Source organism: Salminus brasiliensis, chromosome 1 (assembly GCF_030463535.1).
Source record: "Salminus brasiliensis chromosome 1, fSalBra1.hap2, whole genome shotgun sequence".
Lineage (NCBI taxonomy): Eukaryota > Metazoa > Chordata > Actinopteri > Characiformes > Bryconidae > Salminus > Salminus brasiliensis.
The window spans coordinates 15,584,984-15,606,289 of NC_132878.1; the positions used below are offsets into that span (position 1 = coordinate 15,584,984).

Consider the following 21,306-nt stretch of genomic DNA (forward strand, 5'->3'; position numbering starts at 1 on the left):
GGTTGATTCTCCATTTTATTCCTTGGTATTCCTGTAACTTCTTGGACTATTTCTTGGTATTTCTCCTTTTGTTCATCTGACTTACTGTAAAGGGAAACAGTTAAGCACATTGTTTGGCTGGGTGGGTGGAGAGTTTGCAGGGTGGTTATTTGCTTAGCATGCGGTTTGAGTAGCATTTTAGCATTCAGCTCTTTTCCTCCAGTGCTGCTGTTCTGTTAGCAGGTCTTTCCCACAGTGTTTCCCCTTGCTCAATGGGATTAAGGTACCAGCCTCTATGCACCTTGACCTAAAATGGACTTAAAGCTTGTGCAGACTAGCACTACAGATCTAGAACAACAAATATCACGCTTCCGTGGCCAAGCGTCTGTGTCCGTTTCCTATTTCATAAAGGTACCTGCGAAAGGTTCTGAGGCATTTGTATGATTCGTTCTTGATAGTTTGACCACTCAATGGTCTGCAACCATTCCTAGCTTTATCTATATGTCACTGTTTGGTACTCTTGGTAGCCTGTCAAAAGGGGTAACCAAATCCAGCACAGATGGTATGGTTTGCTTGCATTCACATTTATGACATTTAGCAAACACTCTTATCTGCAGTGACTTACAAAAAAGAGCGCTCAGATGTCCACTCAGAAAATATCACTAGCCACTGTAAATAGACCTAGTGTACAAAGATACCCTTGAGGTCTTGAGGTGGAACACTGCCAGACACAGTCAGTGCTAATACCTAGCTACTAAGACATGCAGTACCTGATGTACATGGGCAGGATTAGTGTGCAGTTGTTTAATAGTGTTCAGCACGTTCAGTTGGTTTTTTTTTTGAAAGCGAGATCTTTTGGCAATTTAATAAAAAAAAAAAAAAAACCCTGGTCGGCCAGGGGAAGTGTGTCTCGCCACCTCAGTGCTAGGACAGAGGAAAGTCTAGATTGGTGTGGTTGATGTGGTGCAACAGAAAGCTCCATTACCTGCCAATGAGTTACCACACTATTAGAGAGACTAGTTTTCGATTCCCAGTGAGTCTGGGTGACTATGCTGTGCTACGCCAATAAGACTCCTAATGCTACATTGGCCCACCTCTGTAATGAGTAACCTCGTGAGTCGCTCTGGTTAAAGTCACCAGCTAAAACGACCATAAATGAGTTGAGAACTCCTGTCTTGGAGAGCCAGATTCCTGCTAGTTTTGTTCTTTTCCTGATCAAGCACACCTGGTTTAGCTCGTCTGCTAATTGCTAGGTTGAGTAGGTGTGTTAGAATAGTGGGGGTCAGTAAACCATGCTGGACCCTGATCAAGATGCTGGTATTCCATATGTCTTGAAGGATGGTGGGTCAAGCCAATCTGTACTTGAAACTTTAGAGATTAGGTAGGGATGTGTTGGTGTATTTGATACTTGATTCGCTGTGAGTGTGTGAATGTGAGAAAGACCCTGGTTTTAGGTGATCTCCAGTGCACTTCGTGGGACGTAAAAGACATCTCCTGGTCTGTTCGTTCAAATCTTCATTAATAGAACAAACAGTAGCCTCCTACACAAAGCCCTGCTGGACACTTGATCTTTATCTTACAGATAAAGGTTCCTACATGATTTGTGCCTTGGTGTGCAGTTCTAGGAACTCCTCGCTGGCTATAGAACCTGTAATATAACATGGACGTTCTAAGACATTATGAATATTATTACATCTCATTTTCTTTGACGAACCTTTCACAAAAAAATGGTTCTTCTATGGCAGCGCTCCAAAGATCAGTTCTTGTTTGGCGCCTTCATTCATAAGAGTGTAGGTGCAAGGCAGAGCTTTACAGAATCCATACTCTGTGTTCCACTCTGCTGACGTAAGGGTCTTCCACCGGCGGAGGAGGGGCAGGATCAGACGGTGCATGTTTGTGTTTGACAGAGGAGCGAGAGCAGGAGCGAGCTGTAGAGAGACAGAGAGAGAGAGAGAGAGAGGGGGGGGGGGGGGCTGTGCAGAAGGGGAGGGGAAAAGAGCCATTGTCCAGCCTCCTGAGCCCTCCACGGGCAGCTAGCTGACGGTCTCATCTGACAGCTTGTGGTGGAAGTTGAAGGACCGAAAACCCCCAAACCCCCCTACCCCCCCGTCGCTCCTTTCCACTCGACTCTGCTGTGAGTGGCTCGGAGCCTCGTTCCTCCGAAGCAGAGCCTGCCTTTTGGCTCTTTGTCAGAGCATGAAGGCTGTAGGGCAGGCATGCAAAGGGGGGAAAATATCATGTGCACAATAGAGCGAGCGAGTGCAGCGCAGCAGCCATGAAAGCCCAGCGAGAGAGGCTGAGGATTCCAGGGCTGACACTGGAGTGAGTATTTTCTCTATGGCTTTCCCTGTCTCTCCTCGTTTGTCTGCGTCGCTTTGCTTGATGGCAGTGGCGGACATCTTCATTTATGCGCAGTGTCCCTGCTGTCAACGTAAGCCGAGCAGCGCAGCGTTACCACAGTCCACAGCAGGCTTCTGCAGCATGTGTTAGGAGGTAAATACAGCCAGGCTAGCCGGTGCTAGTATAGCACCAGCCAGGGTATGCTGGCTCAAGATGTTGATAACAGTTCTGTGCTGGTCTGAGACCAGTTTTCGTGGTTCGTCGTATGGTAGAAGGCTTGAGCTTGGGTAGGGGTGACGCTGATCTTGGATCGGTGGGAAAGGGCAGTTGCCGGGGGTCCAAATTGGTCAGCCTGGGGCCAAGGTGACTGCAGCAGCTGTGCAACCTGCCAGCCTGCCTGTGTGTTTAGAGAAGGTGACGTATAGACAACATGCTGCTCCACAATTAACTCTGAGGCTTTACAAGAATGTCAATCTCATGAAAAGCCAGAATTGCCCTTCTGGAGACTCGGTTCAGTTCATTTAGTAGCACGGTCCACCATATCCCTGTAGCATCCGCAGCATAGCCCCTAATGCGAAACCAAGCTGTTAACCTCCTCGGTCACCATCTGAAGAAGACTGCGTTGTTTTGAGGAGCAGAGGTTTGGTTTTTGTCTGCAGAGGTCACTGGAGACGCAAGTTTATGTATGTGCTAGGCATGTTGCATCACAGCTAGTGTTGCTAAGGACACCATCCATGATCTGTGCTGATCTCCCAACACGTCGGTTCAGCACTTTCAGCTGACATGATTGATTTAATTTGCTCGTCAATAGACACATGGGCTCTGCACCACCAGGCGTCCATTTACAGATTCGGGCAAGGCCTTTATCAAAACAAACACACGTCACACTTTGGTGGTAAGATTGTGGAGGGCATGTTGCAATGTTTGTTTTTGAGCACTTGCTCTGTATTGTGTTACATAGCAAGTGAAGCTTTGAGATATATATATATTAGATTCTGACAAAGACCTGACCTAGCTCAGTCTCTTCGATGGTTCTGTGTTTGCTAATGTGACGTACTGGGTAGTGGTAGGTCGATAATTAAGTGACTACTTATTCCAGCATTGGAAACAGAGAAATGTCTATCAAATATAAACGTGTCAAAATGGTTCTTTGGAGTGATGCTACTAAAGAAGCACCTTTTGGTCCCTTGCAGATATTTTCAGTGGATGGTTCTTTGAAGGAATTCCACGTTTACAAGCTAACTTCTGTCTGCCGCCTCTGTAGCACACCTGTTACCATGGACAATAATTTAAACACATTGTGCTGGAAAAGAACAGAAAACCTGTTGACTTAAACGTACTGCCCATTGAATTTTTAATGTAAGTGTGGTTTGGATCGACGGGGTTTCCATTCTTGTCTATTGTAAGGACTTTGACAGGCAAATTCACTGGTTTTAGTAAGAGATCACACCAAGTCCATCTATCCGTTCGAAACATCTAGTCATGCCAAAAGGATCTGTTTAGTTCTGCAAAATATATGATCCACAAACATCAGTAGGATAAGTAGGGTAATATATTTTGCAGAACTAAAGTTACTCCAGAACTGTGGGTTCTCCTGGACTTGGGGTTTAGTAATTATTGCAGTGTAAATTGATTGTATGTCTTCATGACTGTATTTTGCTCTCATTGTAAGCTAAATGTTGTTGATTGGCCAACAGGCCGTTCTGGTGCTCTTAGTCTGAACCAACCTGAACTGTAATTCAGTCATTTTTAAAATCCTGTTGCTTGTGAGCAGTGTACCATTGGCTGCTGTAGCCATAATTGCACTTAGTGTGACTGCAGTTCCTGGAGAGCCCCCTTTGCCAATGGTATCAGATATCAATACTTTTCAAGGTATTGTATTGACATTTCAGTATCATTACAACACTGGAATTATCTGTTAAAGGTTCTTTAGGGAACTGAAGGTGGATCTTTTTCAGCATCATTGCAGATAATCATGTATGTAAAATACTTTGTATGTAGTAGGAGTATCATTAGGTCATAATTTAGGTCAGCCTCTGAGACCCGGTCTGAATGGATGGATGGAGAACTATGGGTGGAAATATAGATAATCTGTTGAGGAAGATTCCATTTTATTCTAACATTAGTTTAACAAAAGACCCATAGCTGTGCCTGCCTCCTTCCATAACACCATTTTCTGGCCTTTTCCTGGAAGGAATTGCTCATGCAGGAATCTGCTCTGTGGTAACGTCTGCCAGTTCCGCCATGTCTCGTGTGCTATTGGTGTGTGTGTGTGTGTGTGTGTGTTGGATAAACAGAAGCACGGTATGTCAATGTGTTCAGCATCAAAGACTTTGCATGACAGATGCTGTATGGGCCATGTGGTCGTGCTTACGGACAGACATTTATGAAACTCGATTTGACTTCCAGCCTCACTCCAAGAAGCCTGAGCCCGACTCCCACAAGCCCATGCAGCCCATGCAGTCCGCTACACGCCTTCCATTTTTGGAGGTAAGATCACGCTGCTTCTTTGACATAGCCATTTTGGGGGGTTTCGGGAGACGAAAGGGTCGTGTGAGGCTTTGCGCTCCGCCATGGAAGATTATGTCGATGTCACAAGTGTGGATTTTTGCGATCAGAAAAGCACCGGTTCTCTCTCTCATTATCAGTCTTTTTTTTTCTTTTTCTTTTTTGATTTAAATCCAAATCCTTTGTATGAGATTTGATAGGAAGGCTAAGTGTGCTTATATAATGTTCTTAGATTCAGCTCCCCTCCCCCAGCCCCCTTTTGGCGAGCTTCTCTTTCGCCCCTTTTAAAGTGCAAAATAGGATTTTGCAGCTGAATGTCTGCAATATTCAAATTCGCATGGGAAATCAGGTCAGTTCCAATCTCAGTGTGAACCGTTTAGAGTAGGGGTTCTAAAAGTCCCTGCTTTTTAAAATCGTGGAAGGGAGGAATATTTTGATGTTATTTGAAGTAAAGGTTGTATTTGGAGTTCAGCAAGTTTCTCAGCATCTTTAGAAGCCAGATAAAATGTGACTATGTTTGACATGAGATGTTTTAAAATTAAATTAATAAATGAAAACAAAATTGTTTGATTTCACAATGAATAGTGCTGGGCCAAACAAACTTTTGCAGGCTTTACATTGTCTATCTGTGGTGTTTCAGAACGCATAACCTTAACCACAGAACCCTTGACAGTGCCATAGAAAGCATTCACTGAGTACGTTAGCTTGTTCTTAGAAATGACTCGAGTACATCTAAATGTTATCCTAAGCAAAATCCATGCCTTGAAGGTTATAAAATGAGGCTAGCAAATGTATCACAAGGATTGTTTAACAGCTTACAGGCTGGTCTTTTATTAGACATTTTCATCAGTTACAGCTGCTATTTACTATTTTTTATTAATTTGTCATTTTTAAATTCAATTTAATTTGTAAATGTATTTGTAATGCCTTTTAAAATGTTTTTTTTAATACTTTACATTTTCTTTGCCCTTTGTATTTGTCTATGTATGTAAAGCACTGCCATTAATTGCCACTGTCTATCAGAGGTGCCATACCGATAAGCCTGCATTGCTTATAAATAGTGTGAAATAATGTGTGAATTTGTATGGGGCAAAAAAAATCTTGCCTAGACCTGGATTTATGTGCATGTTTACAACCCTGTTATTTTGCTGCAAAATTCAACATACTATTTTTCTTTTATGGTGGGCTCATAGAAAAAAAGTGCGAGCTTTGTTTTTAGCAATATAATGTAGATTTTTCATAATTACTTACCAGACTGGGGTGTTGAGACGGCATTTAGAGGACAACAAGCCAACTGGAGAGATTGTAGCCAGGTTAGCTTTTAGCCTAGCACAGTTCACTTCCTCAGCTTTTGCATCCTTCTTTACTGGGTTTGAGTTTTCTATCTACAGACACTGGCACAGGAGAACCTGCATTCATGAGGCCTAGCATGCGTAGCAACCAGTTTTTCTTTCACTGGCCTTAGTCTGGTGCTGATGGTTTAGGATTCACTGGGCTTTTCCTAGTGGGCTGGGTGTATTTTTGGGTGTGTTGCTTCTTTGAATATTGTAGGTAAAGGTATTCTAGGTATTTTGTGTGTGTGTGTGTGTGTGTATATATATATATATATATATATATATATATATATATATATATATATATATATATATATATATATATATATATATATATATAATATTGTGTGTGTGTGTGTGTGTGTGTGTGTTAGTTATACATTTAAAAAGCCTTTATTCTTTAGAGTCTAGATAAAGAAACAAATACATTTTATGGACAAAAGTTTTGGGACGACATCTCATTTACTTAATAGTTTATTGTCCTGCCTTTGTTGGAGTTATTGTCTCTACTGTCCAGGGAAGGCTTTTTTACTAGATTTTGGAGCATTGCTGTGAGGATTTGATTGTGTTCATTGTCAGGATGTTGGATATTAGTCAGGGTTTTGGATGATCACCACCCCACCTTATCACCAACTTTTCCCAAAAGTATTGGTTTGTTTTGCAGTAAAGAGACAGCAGTGTTTGAGGTTCACTATATGTCACTGAATTCTTGCCTAAGACAGCCACATTCACCATTTGTGCTCAAGGTACTAAACTACACAAAGATGAATAGTCTCCCATTCTAAAAACAATAATATCTAAAACTTCCCATTAAAAACAATAATATTAGAAATATATAAAATATATTTTTGTTTAAAATGATATAAACAATATATATATAACAAATATATATATATATAACAAAAATATATTTTTGTTTGTTTAAAATGTATTCCGTGGGTGGTAGCAGTGTAGAGATTGTGTAGATCAGTGACAGTCAGCCACAGACATTAAATGTTTCCTTTCTGATACTAATAGACTTAGCATAATGTGTAAGGTGTGTGGGGGTGTTATCATCCAAACAGTTCTCAGATAATGAATATTATACGGATGTAATGAGATGATTGATCAAACCTGTCATGCCTTAATGATATACCAACCCCTTATCGCACATTTTACACTGTGAATGTTTTACTACCTGTCCATTAATTTAAAAAGCTCCTCACTACATAGGCAATGATCCTCACTACTGAGATCTTAGGCAATGTCTAGCTTTCATGCAGGCATTTGAAAAGAAGTGTAGTGTGTTGCACTGCTTTTCAAGTGGCGGGGTGATGTGGGCACCTGAGCTGGTGCATTTAACCAGCAGTAACTGTATTTATTTCATATGTTAATACATTCCATATATTAACGATAAACATTATATTTAAGGACTTTTGTTAATGAAGTGTAGTGTTTTTTAAGGCTTATGAAAAACACTACATTCTTCAAAATAAAGGTGCTTCAAAAGGTTCTTGAGATGCCGTAGAACCACTTTTGGGTTAATAAGGAGTTGTTTGTTAATAAACACGGTTCTTATTGGTACCCAAAATGGTTCTTCGATGTATCACAAAAAACATTTTTAAGAGTGTGTATGTAGAGAAACAAATACACTGTATGGACAGAAGTATTGGGACAGCTGCTCATTGATTGTTTTTTCTGAAATCAAGATATAACTCCAACTTGTTGGAGTAACTGTCACTAGTGGGGAAACTAGTGGGGATTTTGAAACATTGCTGTGAAGATTTGATCGTGTTCACTGACTGGATCTTGGATCGGTCAGGACGTTGGATGATCATCACCCCACCTCATTCTAGAAGCACGATTATTCCAGAGAACACTGCTCCACAGCTAAATGCTGGGCGGGGCTTTATACCCCTCTAAGCCTATGCCTGTCATTATGCTTGGTCCCAATAAGTTCAGGTTTAGCTGCAGTAGTTTTCTAGACAAGCTGTTCAACATACAGTGGCTGAAAGCATTCATTAGAAGGGGTGTTCACCAAAATAAATAGAAATGAATGAATAATTCAATTCAATAATTAAAATACTCTGGCCAGCACAAATGATAATGACTTATTGCTTCAGATCATGACTTGGTGACCTGCCCCAGAATCTGTCTCTCTCTCTCTTTCTCCCCCTCGTCTTTGTTCCTCAAGTATGTATCTTTGGACTTGCAAATGAAATGGGTCATTGAGCTTGGGGTGTTTTGTATTCAAAGCAGTCTGATTAGTTCAGGTATACACATAATGACCTGCTCCCCGTGAGCTTTGATGCTGGAATGACGGATTACCAGACCTGTTATTAGAAGATCACAACTGACCTGAAGCCTGTTTTAGACAGATTGAACATACTTACGAAGAAGAACTGTGATTTCTCAGGAAGACTAAGCTGTTACGAGGGTGGGAGATTAGACGTAATCTCTTATTGACTCGTGAGTTTTACATCCCATCTAAGCAGACGGATGATTATGACTCTGTACTTTCACCATCATGCTGAGGCAAATGACAATTCACAAGACCTCGGTCTGTGGTAGCACTAGTTTTTTTTTTATTTTTGTAAGTCAATACTGAATACAAGGTCCAAATGACAGGTGCAGCAGATACAGATACTGCTGGTCTCACAGATAAAGGTCTCTCAGCTGTGTCGTTTGTTAGCGGCGTTTACATTAACCCTTTAAAACCAGAACCATCAAATCATTGCCAGAAAAAAAAAATTCTCTAAGACTGCAGTGTTGACCATTTAAACAAAAAGGAATTAAATTATAATTGACATATTTGGCTTTTATTGTGTGTTGCATTTTACAAATATTATATTTGAATTTGTTGCTCAAAGCAGGTCTATTTATTTTTACAAAGTGAAACATGTAGAACGCAAAATTGTGTAATCTTGTGTGTTTCCATTAAAATTTTACTCAAGTCAAACTTTGAGATGTATTTTATGGTGCATGCAGTGCAAAGATAATCCTCTAGGGGACAATGGGTTTCATTTTTTTTATTATATTTTATGTATGTAATTAATTATTTACATTATTTAGTTTACTGTGTGTGTGTGTGTGTGTGTGTGTGTGTGTGTGTGTGTGTGTGTGTGTGTGTATACACACACATATTTGTGTGTATGTTAAGGTTATTAATTATTGAACATAATTATGGAATTATACTGATTGTGTTCAGAGGTCTCAAAAACTGAAACATTAATGAAATTATACACTTAGCTTTAGCAGTAATGTGCATTATTTTATCATTTATGGACGTTTGAGCCTTTTTAACTGCTGTTAAATAGCTATAAATAGCTATAAATAGCTCTCAATTATGTCTAGACTATATTTTTTATTTTACAGTGGAAAGCTGTGTTAACCCGGTGTAGTTGAATGATGAGAGTTTGGTATAAGTGATTAGTGTGAATCTTAAAACCTGGCATAACTAGGCTGTAAAATGGGCCAATTTCCAAACCCTGATACTGTTACTCCCTCAAAAATAAATGCGTCAACGTCTACCAAACTGGAGCTAAACACACGTCAGAAGAGAAAGTACTGTCTTTCCTTCTGGTAAGACTTGAGAAAAAATAGAAGCAAGAATACCAAGTTCAAAGCTAACCTGAGATAAATCTCAGCTAGCTACTTGCACATTGAGCCAAGAGGATTTACAACACTATACGATAATACTCAGAAATAGAACAAAAAAAAAAAACACTGTATGGACAAAAGTATTGGGACACCTGCTCATTATTTTTTTTTCTGAAATCAAGGCAAGGAAATATGGTGCCCATAGGTTCATGTTTATCTGCTCCAAGAGACCTATTGGTTCTATTGGCAGTACTTCTCTACAGGGACTAGGCAAGCCGTAAATGTGCACATCTGTGTCCGCACTGATGGGTGCACCTTAAAGTGGCTAAATGTATTCATTAGAAGGGGTGTCCAGTCCACAAACATCTGTACATATAGTGTAAGTACAGGGTTTTTCTTAGTGGTAAAAAAAAATGCTATCCTATGTAGCCTAGTTCCAGTGAGCCCGTTATGGTGGTGTAAACCAGCCAATAAAAGCAGAGCCGAATGTAAAAACACATACTATTTGTAAATGACAGACTGACTTGAAGTATTCAGTGAATGCACTCCCCAGCACCTTCACAAAGATCTACCGGCTTACCTCATATCTTTTACTACCGGCAGAATGAGCAGTCGAGTTTTATAGACTGTGACTCAGGACTTGTTTGAATGAAGTCATCAAGGCAATGCTCTGATGTAACCTGTAAGTCAGTGAGCTATTTGCCTGATTCAGATCTCTACTGGTGCCTTTGATTCACCCTCTCTTAATGGGAGCAGTATAAACGGAGCACACCCAATTCTAGAGCACATGCTGCCACAACGGACCCTTTGGGACCCAGCAAGCGAATAAAGAGGTCAGGCCTGATTTGTTCCTAACGTCAGCAAAGTTTTTGAATCAAGATCTCATAAGTCACTGGCCTAGCAGAAAGAAGATAAGGGTGACGCTATCATGAGGCCCAGGCTGGATGATTATTTTTTTTTTGTGCGTGGACTTTGGCCTCCATGTTAGGAGAGTGGGTGTGTGCGTGCGTCTGGTAATCACCCTGTGCTTCTTGGTTGTATTAACGTCTTTGGCATTCCCTGTGCAACCTGGTTAGCATTAGCTGTCGCTTGCTTTGTCAGGTGAGTCTGCGCTGTGTAACAGGATCCTGGCTGAGGTCATTGTTGACGCCTTGTTCTCTCAGGCTTGTGGCTGCATGCCTCCCGGCCCCATGGCCCCACTAGTTTTGGCCTGCTTTGACTCTGGCTCCAGCAGGCTGCAGCTTTTCTCTTCGTTCAGCAGCTAATTGTCAGGTCCAGGGTGGCCTCGTCCCACCCCAGACTTCATCTGTCGTCTGTCAGGGAGGTCGGGACACTCTTGAGGCCTCATTGCCAAACCACCAGATTGGAGAGCAGAAGAAAGGAGGGGATCAAAGGTGCTGGAGTGGAAGGGAGGCGGTGTTTTTCACTCGGGCAAGTCCGATTAAAGACAACAGAGCGGGTGGACAATAAGGGAGGACTCTGACCTCTTTGGGTAGAGATAACCATTGAAAAGCTGGAGATTTCCATTTCAAACAAGGCTTCCGAGTGGCGTTGGAGAAGGGCCAGTCTGGGGAATACATTCACTGGGCGACGTCTGCTGATGATGCAGTGCCGCTCGCTCTGACTCACTCGCCCCTCCTTCCCTCCCCTCCCTTCACTCCAGTCCTCCCCCCCAGCTCAGGATGTGAAGTGGTAGATGCCTGTTACATGATATGGAGAATGTTTGAGCTCATTGAGGGTATGGGATAGAAGCAGAGCTGCAAGACTTGGAACCGGTCCTGTCCTTTTGTCTCTGCGGAAAACCGTCCATGTGAGGGACTTTCATGCTCATGGCTTGAACAGGGAAGTGGTGCAGGGAAGCTTTTTTTTTTTTTTACCCCCCCCACATCACATCACATCAAAGGACACGCCACCCCATCTGACAATCTCGTATTTGCTGTAGCTGCCTACAGATGTGCCTGGACAGATCTCTGCGAGCTCGGAATGTTGCTACCTTGCTGTCGTGTTAAGGGAACTAGCCGGGACTTTAGTGGTGGATACGTACTTGCCCATGCAAAGGCAGGCATTTTTTCTATGTTGTTGTTTTGTCCTCACCTAGTTTTCTGAGGCAGACACTTCAGTTCTTCTTGGTGGCATGACTTTGAGACCATGTCCGACTCCAGTTTGTGGACCGTCCTGTCCAACTTTTCCATGCCGCACTTTCTTAGTGGATCCGGACTCCGGCGGTCAAAAAGGTAACCAAGGGAATGGAGTGTGAGTGCCGTGAGAGTTTGAGGTCACAGATCAAGAACAATGCCATTAGATGGGCGCTACTTTTTGCCATTGTGTTGAATTTCCTCTGAGTGCATGGTGAGGAGCTTTCGATTGTAATCAAGGCATCATTGTTGGTCCACACAGCGTGTACAAAAGGTGTTTACATCTGCAGTGTAATTATCTCGCATCTGTAGTTAAGAACTGAATGTAACCGTGGGTAAGGAAAGCTGATTGTTCGTGATATCCGTTCTCTTGTTGGCAAGTCACGGTAGCTTATTGCCAGCAACGCAGACTTAAATGACATTTATTGTTTGGAAGGACGTTGGTAGAATGCAGTAGAAATAGCCTGAATTTTTACATGAGAATGGAGACCCTAGAAGGTTTTAGAAGCTGGATCCAGTACAATTGGTACTCCTTTCAGTTTTGCTGTTTTAATCTGTGGAATGACCCTTTTTCCTAGTACAGAGGTGTGCTATGTAAGTGTGGTAGTCTACAGCAGAGTGTCTTTGTGTATACATAACACACGTCCATGACCAGGATATCGAATGCATTCAACACTCTTAAAAATAAGGGTTGTACAGTAGGTTATTTGAGCGATGCCATAGAAGAACTACAGTTTATTCCATGAAGAACAATGGCTGCAAAAGCGATGTGAGAGTGTGAGCTTTTCAGTTGGTGTAAAGGTCTTTTGCCAACTTTAAGGTTCACTCAAACATGGTATCTTGTGGGGCTAAATGGGGTTCTTTTATTAAATAAGTCAAAGAATCTGTTGTAGCACCTTTATTTTTAAGAATTCTCAACAGAATTAGATTAATGAGCTCCTCACTACACTCTGCAGTTGCTGCTTGTGATGCCGCCTACTCTTTTATTTGGTAGCTTTCATAGCTTCTTTCAGCAAATACCCTATATGGACTATTGTAAAATTATTGGGACACCTGCTCACTCATTATTTCTTCCGAAATCATGGATATTTGGGGATAAAAGTGCTTACTGCTATTGTTGAAGTAACTGTCTCTATTGTCCAGGAAAAGCTTTCTGCTAGGGATTGGAGCATTGCTGTAAGTATCATAATGCATTCAGGGATGAGCGTTAGTGAGGGCTGGATGTTAGATGATCACCACCCTACCTCATCCTCAACTCTCCAGCTCATCAAAAGTATTGGATACGCAGACTGAAGACCCACCTCTTCAGAGAGTACTTGGACGAATGGTTCTATGTTCACCTTATTGTATTGTGTTTAGTAGAGTCTAAGCTTAGAGGTATCTTTTGAATTATTGGTCTATTCGAACTAGCTGAGGTTTTTCTTGGGTAAGTCGCTCTGGATAAGAGCGTCTGCTAAATGCCGAAAATGTAAATGTAATGGAGCGCCTTCATGCCAGAGAATGTACACAGTGAACACAGTTCCACAGCTCCACAGCTCAATGCTGGGGGCTTTATACCCCTCTAGCCCACACCTGTCAATAGGCATGCTGCTCCAGGGAGTATTCTAGTGAGAGTATTTCTCTCCAGGGACTATAAAAGTAGTATGTTTTCGTTTGCGCATCTGTGTCAGCAATAGGTCCAACATAAAGTAGCTGAATTCATTCAATGTCCACAAACATTTGGACATCCAGTGAAACATCTGCCTTGTAAAAGAATTGATTTCCCTTCATTGAAGCTACGTCATAGTTCTTCTAGCAGTATCAGGACTGTCCTCGGGAGTGATCTCCATCACCTGATTCTCTTTCTCCAGCCTCTCAGTGTGGGGAGGGGGGGGGTCAGTCTTTCAACTGTCATCAGTTCACTTGAGCCTCCTCTCTAAAATGGAGAGAAAATGGAGTGTGTCTTTCAGTTGACACAAGATTAGATAAGAGAAACCTGAGGCTGGTGTAAAGTCGTTTTCTAAATGAGGCTGTTTTTGTCAGTCTTTTGTAAATACAAGCGCAGGGAAATGAAATGGGTTCTGTGTCTTTGTTAAATGGAGAAAATGGTCTGGTGCAGGCTCTCAAGTTTGCTAAAAGGCTTGTGTGTATTCTGTGGTGATTGTAAATGTGAGGCCACTAAGCTTTTGCTGATAAGTTTTACACTGTATTCAGCATTCATGGGTTTAACATACTAGGTTGTCTATCTAATATTAACAGCATAAGACCGTGCTAGAGCCACTGTGAGAAGTATACCTAGCGTAAAAGGTTTTAACAGATATTATGGTGGGTTTTTGGCCCCTCCAGGTACAACGGGCGGTTTAACATTTTACCGCAAACGTGAGCAATGTCATTTTGGCAGTCAGCTGTAGGTGGCACCATGGAGCATTAGCTGGAGACTAATGGGGCTTAATCTCCCCGTGTGTGGAGCCCATATAAATAGCTGTGGTAAATCTGATCCTCTTTCACTGAGCACCTGTGAACCACATTTGACATACCTGCTGGAATAATACATGTTTTGTGTATTTGCTGGGACTTTCATCCTCATCAGGTTAACCTTGCTACACAGAAAGAGAAAGAAAGTGTGAAAGATGATACTAAGGTTCTTACCTGTAAATATTATGATATTGGTTTTTATATGCTATGTGATTTAAGCCATGTCACGTCAAAGGGGTGAAAAGTTTGAAAGGAGGGGGGGTCTTATTTTCTGGCTAAAAGTCTGTGGGCAAAATGGAAAATTAGCTAAACTATTTAAACACTTGTCACATAACTAGTCTTAGCAACTTCAGAAACTTTCAGAATTTTACTTACAGTGAATGGCAGCACTCAAATACAACCGTTATAAAGGATGGTTGAGCATATCAGCCGATATAGATACATTTATAGAGACATATTATTGATATTAGCAAAGATAGCAGCAATAATAGTTATGTTTTAGTCCATTTTTTATTTTAACACTGTGAAAGAATTAGAATTTTAGAATTGAACCCTCTATTTTTGATACTAAGGTTCTTACCTGTAAATATTATGATATTGGTTTTTATATGCTATGTGATTTAAGCCATGTCATGTCAAATGGGTGAAGAGTTTGAAGGGGGGGGGTCTTATTTTCTGGCTACACCTGTGAAGTCTGTGGGCAAAAGTCCCAACTTTACATTCTTCTTTCTGTGTTACATCACTCAAAGCCATTGAAGTCGATCTGGATAAGAGCACCAGCTAGATATTGTAGTTATTATTTTATTGATTGCACATCTGACACTCAGGAATCATGAAACTGCTTCTCCATGACCTTAGTTGTATTTCTACAGTCACACATATAAGAAAGGTGTCCTCGGAAACGGGGTTATGCTAAACTGTGCATAGTACTATGATCTGTTAACCATCTGGATGCTCCAAGGCTATCATTGAGCTGAATATTAGACCCATCCAGATGTTTGTCAGTCATGGGTGATGTGCACTCGATGAGTGGACATCTGATTGGTGTAGAGACTGAATAACTAGACTTGACTAGACTAGCCCAGAGGTCTGAGATGCTAGCTACTTCAAAATACAGGTTTCTTCCATCTGCTACAATTGAACAGTGAATAAACAACAATTATTATTTTTTTTTTTTAAACAGAAAATCTACATTGCTTTACAGCTAAGCAGTGAGTGAATTTTTAGAGAGCTTTGGATCTCCATGGTAAAAGACGATTTACAGCAGGTTTCTACGCCACATGTGTCCAAAGACATTAAACAATATTTAAGGGATGACTGTTCAAGTCATCAGCGACATGGACGTCTTTAGAGGGTTAAGAGGCTATCTGTGCTAGCTCACACCAAATTGGTTTGAGCTTAATTTACCTCAGTTCGTCCATGGGTTGTGCAGTGTTGTCGGTCTAAATGACTGGAGATGATATAACTGCTTTTCCATCTCTTTCTTTAAGAAGGATGATTATTTTTGATAGAAACAAAAGGACAATGAAAACCTGCTATTATTTTCCATCCCTTAAACCTGTTTAAAGGCCTGAGATATATGTGTGTATATATTCTTTCCTAATGAATCTATCCTTTCTAGTTTACGTGTAGTAACATAGCCATGAGATTTATATTTAGCTTTGGACAGAAAGCCTCAGAGAAGCAGAAATGTGAGCATGCTGGCAGTATTTATTTGGTGAGAGTGATTTAGGTGCATACACTTAATTTAATACTGTGTGAGAGAGCTTTGGGGATTGTTGAATAACTATTAAGAAAGGACATGATGTAAAACAAGAATGTACAAACCCATTATAACACACTGATGGTGTAAAGTGCTTCCAGCCATTCACACTGGGGGAAGGGGAAGCCTCTCTAGAAATGTTGCTTGTTTTAACAGGGGTTACACTTAACATTCTTCTCCAGTGCAACAAATCCGGAGTGTTGTGTTGGATTGGGGATGCTTTAATGGAAAATTAGCTAAACTATTTAAACACTTGTCACATAACTAGTCTTAGCAACTTCAGAAACTTTCAGAATTTTACTTACAGTGAATGGCAGCACTCAAATACAACCATTATAAAGGATGGTTGAGCATATCAGCCGATATAGATACATTTATAGAGACATATTATTGATATTAGCAAAGATAGCAGCAATAATAGTTATGTTTTAGTCCATTTTTTATTTTAACACTGTGGCAAGGATTCGAACTTCCATTGGACAAGCCTACACAGTTGCAGCACTCAGAAGTCTGGTTAGTAATGACCTGCTAGTGTCAGAACGGCCAAAATGTATTGATTTCATACTCGTATGTCAGAATTTGGAGTCAGATTTGTTTTGATTAGCTGATACAATATGATTGCAGTATATATGGCATTTTTTTTAAATTGCGTATATAACCCTTGCAACTAGAGGTGTACGAAAATATCAATATTTCAAAGGATTGTGATATTATGTTGTGCAATACTGTATCATTTTTCAAACACCATATGGGTTTAAATGAATTGTTTATATTCAGAGATTGGTGGCAGACAGTGGTTCATGGTTCTGTGTTATGTTTAAACCCCAAGCTTTAGACCCCGGTGTCTTCAGATCCAACTGTTAAAAAGTCTACTTTTCTTTAATTCAGTTTTACGTACATGGTGTGTTTCACATGGTGTGACACATGGTGTGTCAGTTTTTGTGAAATTCAAAAAAAAAAAAAATACAATATACAATATCAATGTCTTGCTTACAGTATAGCAATATATCGCATTTTAAATCACAACCCCACAGCCCTAAGTGCATTCTTACTTAGCATGTCCTTTTTTTCCCCAGACATGTCTTTTTCTTTGGGATGTGCTAAAATGCGTCCAGTTGGGATTTCTAAATGAAATATAATGTCCAGGATTCTGTGTTGATTTAAGTCCTGTCTTTTTGCTGCCATGATTGGTCTATATGTATATAGTCAAGCTGCTTCTCAACACAGCTTATGTACCACTGGCTAAAAATGGCTAATCCAAATGAAAATAAACGCAAATTAGTTATAGAAAAATGCTGTGGTTTTGTCCTAGTGGCACCAAGTGGAGCAGATATTCTGAAAGAGGCAAAAGTACTGAATCAATAATCAATTCAACCACACACAGTTACAGGTTTATTGGCATAAAATAAAATTATGTAAAAGGTAACAACACAAAATACTTTTTAGACCCAAGTTGCGATTAAATGATTATTATTGGACCATATAGGTTATTAAGGCTGTTTATTAGTTTTGGTAATTGAGATCATGTTTATGTATTAATGTTCATTAACTGTGTGATTTTTGTGGTCTTTAAATCCCTACTACCCACATACACACACACTGCCATAGTTCTACAGCTTCGGCCTACTTGAAACTTCCCAGCCGCTACGTCCTTACCATGTTGGACGCCTAGGTCCCCAGTGTCCCCTTTTTTGAACACCAAAAGATGGTCACCCCTTAATGCAGAACCTAGTGTTATAGCTGCATTAAGGAGACACTGAAATCTCCTCAAAGCTGTTCTGTGTTACCTGTGTGACATTTGAAAGTTCTCTGGCAGGTCCTCCACCCTGTATTAGCACTAATACGAGAACCACAAGGACTGCGCAATGTCATTTGTTTAGCCTGCCAGCTCTCAGTTCGTGTCAGGGTTGGAGAAATGCCCTGAATGTGCACCTGGCCAGAGCCTCGTGCTCTGAAACCTTCTACAGTTTCTCACACTCTCTTTCACTAATGCACTGGATCAGATACCACTTCCTTCCTGACATCATATGGATTTTTTTTTCTTCACATGGTTTTATCTGAATATGCACAAAATAAATAAATAAGTCTGTTCTTTTAGCCTTTGATCATGTCTTTGCATCTCCTGTGGTTTTGTCCTGGTGCATACATTATTTTTTCCCCCTTGCTCGTAATCCTACGCACTCATTCTGACAGGGCCGATTCACAGGGGATTTATGAGCTGCTTTCAAACATATTTTTGAATCACTCTCATGGCCATGTCCTTGGTTTAGGAGATCAGGTCTGCTTTTGAGAGCTTTTAAGCCAGGTATGTGTTACTGGGTTAGTTTGTCTCAGTCTTGTTCTCTGCAGTCATAAAGACTCCCCCCAAAATTTGTTGTGAACAACCCTACTCATGAGATGTTTAAATAGTCGGAGCAGTGGCTTCGTCAGCATGCACACTCGCTCCTTGTTTGAGTATGGAGGGCACTGCAGGCTCATTAAGCCAGGGAACTAAGAGGATCTATTTGATGAGCTGTAATCGTCCTGTTGGTTAACCACGCAGTGGTTTTACAAAGTGGAAGGCACCTGGAAAGGCCAGCACCTTCTCTGTCGGGAACTTCTCACTGTTTTCTTGAAGATGTCGGCATAAACTTAGAGACGAATGTGGTCTAGCCTGGAAGATGCGTACCTGGCAACGTTAATGAGGTATCTTAACAGGACTAAATGGTACAGCTCATGGAGAAGATCAGGAAGACGGTATGTAAACACAATTATTAGCAAACCTAATGCCTTCTAGTGCATTTAGGCCCAAGCTCATGCAAATGATGTACAGTCGTGTTCATGTGATTTGTAGCATGAATCTTGTCTGCATGTCTGGTCAGGGTGAGGTAGAGCTAGAGCTGTCACAATACAGTATATGTTATTGTATCGTGATAAATTTTATCATGATAACAATATCCTTTCTAAGCATATCGAGGGTACTGTTAATGCTTTATAAACACGGTAGCTGCAGGTTTCATTACAAACAGTGTGATTAGACTGGTTTTATTAGATAGAGATATTTAATAAAAACCACTGTGTTCAGTACAGCAGAGTATCTGAACAGTAGTTTTTCTTTTCGCTACTGTTGTAATTAGTGTGTGATTACATGTATCGTGAAAATATTGTGATTTTATTACCATATCGCCCAGCCCTAGGATAAGGGGTGGCTGTTGTTGTGTATATAGCTTATTTAGAAACTAGATAGACGGTTTTGGCCTTTCTAGGCAGCTTGTCCCTTTAAATAATTGTCATAAAATGCTGCATTGCTACACACAAGCAGTAGAAACCACAATCAATTAACATTAATAATAACATCAGCAGTGCTGAAGGTTAAGATGCTAAATTATTTACACTGCTACACTATTAAGAGCTGCTTTAAGTTTTGCTTTAGTTTCCTTATGTCCCTTATTTTAATAGTTTATATGTTGAGGGGCATGTAATTTATTTTAATGTGCACTTAATGTGTAAAAAGAAAAAAAAAAAACAATAAATGTGTTGGCTTTATTACTGAATTAGCAGTTTCAGCAATATGCCTGTGATATAATCTTTACTGAAGTGCATACTACTAAACAACTAGTGTGTTTTTCCCTCATGACATTGCTCACTTATTACATGTTATTTATATGGTACAGTACTTTCACCTGCTCATTCATTGTTCTTCTGGAATCAAGAGTATCCAGGTTTATCCTGCTTTTATCCTGCTTTTGTTGGAGTAGCTGTCTGTCCTGCTCAAGGAAGGCGCTCTACTAGATTTTGCAGCGTTGAAGTTGCATTAGTGAGGCTGGGATGACTCTAGCCCCCAACTCCCCAACTTATCCCAGAAGTATTAGATAGGGCACAATTATTCCAGAGAACACAGATCCACTGCTTTACAGCACTATACTGAGGGTTTGGACACCATTAAGCATGGTGCCAATGGGTTCATGTTTGTGATCCAGAGAGTTCTATTCTTTTGGCAGTACTTCTCTACAGGGACTAGACGAGCTGTGTTTGTTTTGTGCATTTGCACATCTGTGTCCGCAATGCGTGCTGCTTAAAGTAGCTGAATGCATTCATTAAAAAAGGTGTCCACAAACATTTGGGCATATAATGCTGGCAAATAGGACGCTCATGATTACATGTAGCGGCGATGTGCATATCTTTTTAGATATGTACTGTTTTCTTGTTCTGTGAAAAAGCTGAAGACCGTGGACTACAGCAAGCTGAAGGGATGCCAAAACTTTTGCATGCTGATGTAAATTTAAGAAAACGTCCTTTTTAAGAATGGACGATTTAGTTTTTTTCCATAAAGAGCTGAGATTGAACTTCCTATCAGGCAGATGTTGACATTCCCCTTCTGCTGTTTGTTTTTCTAGCTGCAGGACGAGCAACAGAAAGAGTCTGATAGGGAGTGGACAGTCGTCAGCCCTTCCTCGACCACACTCGCCCCTTTCGTCACATACAGGTAACGAACTTTGCGTTTGTTTGCGTGGTTTCTTGTGCGCATCCGTGTTTGCTTTTCTGAAAGCTTTTTGCATTACTCATTACGATGAGAGAGTAACTACTGATCCCAACCAGTAACCAGTGCTGATCCCAAGGAGTAGCGTGTGTTGTTCTGAATCAAAGGAAGAAAAGACAGTGTAAAAGAGTGAAAGGGCAGAGTCTGAGGAGCTAGTCATATATGATTCATTCACTGCCCCCAGGATCCTCCTCTGTCTGCGGCTCCAGACAGCTGGCAGACCTTTTGTGATGTCGGTCACAAGATAGTTTAAAGCAGAGGTGGCAAGAGTACTGAAATGTCTACCTAACAATGAGTAGTTCAGTAGTGTAGTGCTATATGACTAGAATACCAGTATGTAAACTACATAAACCTATTAGCTTACCTTGGATATTAGTTGACATTAGCTAAATGAGCTAGTTAGCACACAAGCTTAATAGAGCTGTTTATTATTCTAAAATGCTATAAAATATAAGGGACATTTACAAAGAGTTTTATAGGGGGCTCATACTACATTCATTTTGTGTTTTATGTGTGTCCTTAAGGTCCAATTACAATGTTTGTTTGGCTTTATTTAATCATAATTCTCTCGTCCCCCTTAGAATTAAACAGGCTGTTTGTGCAACTGTGCCCTCAAGATGGATATACAATTAATGAGCTTGTTCTGATTTTGTAAAGCTGAAATTAGTTAATTGTTTCCTCGTAATGGAAGCGAAG

General features: G+C 40.7%; 1 protein-coding gene across 7 annotated transcripts in view; it reads left to right on the top strand.

Annotated features, from left to right (window-relative positions):
* Positions 1-21,306, top strand: part of mast4 (microtubule associated serine/threonine kinase family member 4) — a 141,406-nt gene that overhangs the window by 83,575 nt on the left and 36,525 nt on the right. For 4 of the 7 annotated variants that reach the window (XM_072673080.1, XM_072673073.1, XM_072673089.1 and 1 more), the window contains one exon: positions 20,468-20,556. In XM_072673080.1, the coding sequence (XP_072529181.1) occupies positions 20,468-20,556 (89 nt within the window). Of the gene's footprint in view, positions 1-1,956; positions 2,302-4,728; positions 4,810-18,420; positions 18,828-20,467; positions 20,557-21,306 lie in introns of those variants that run through there. The other 3 variants (XM_072673106.1, XM_072673098.1, XM_072673115.1) reach the window with 3 other exon arrangements.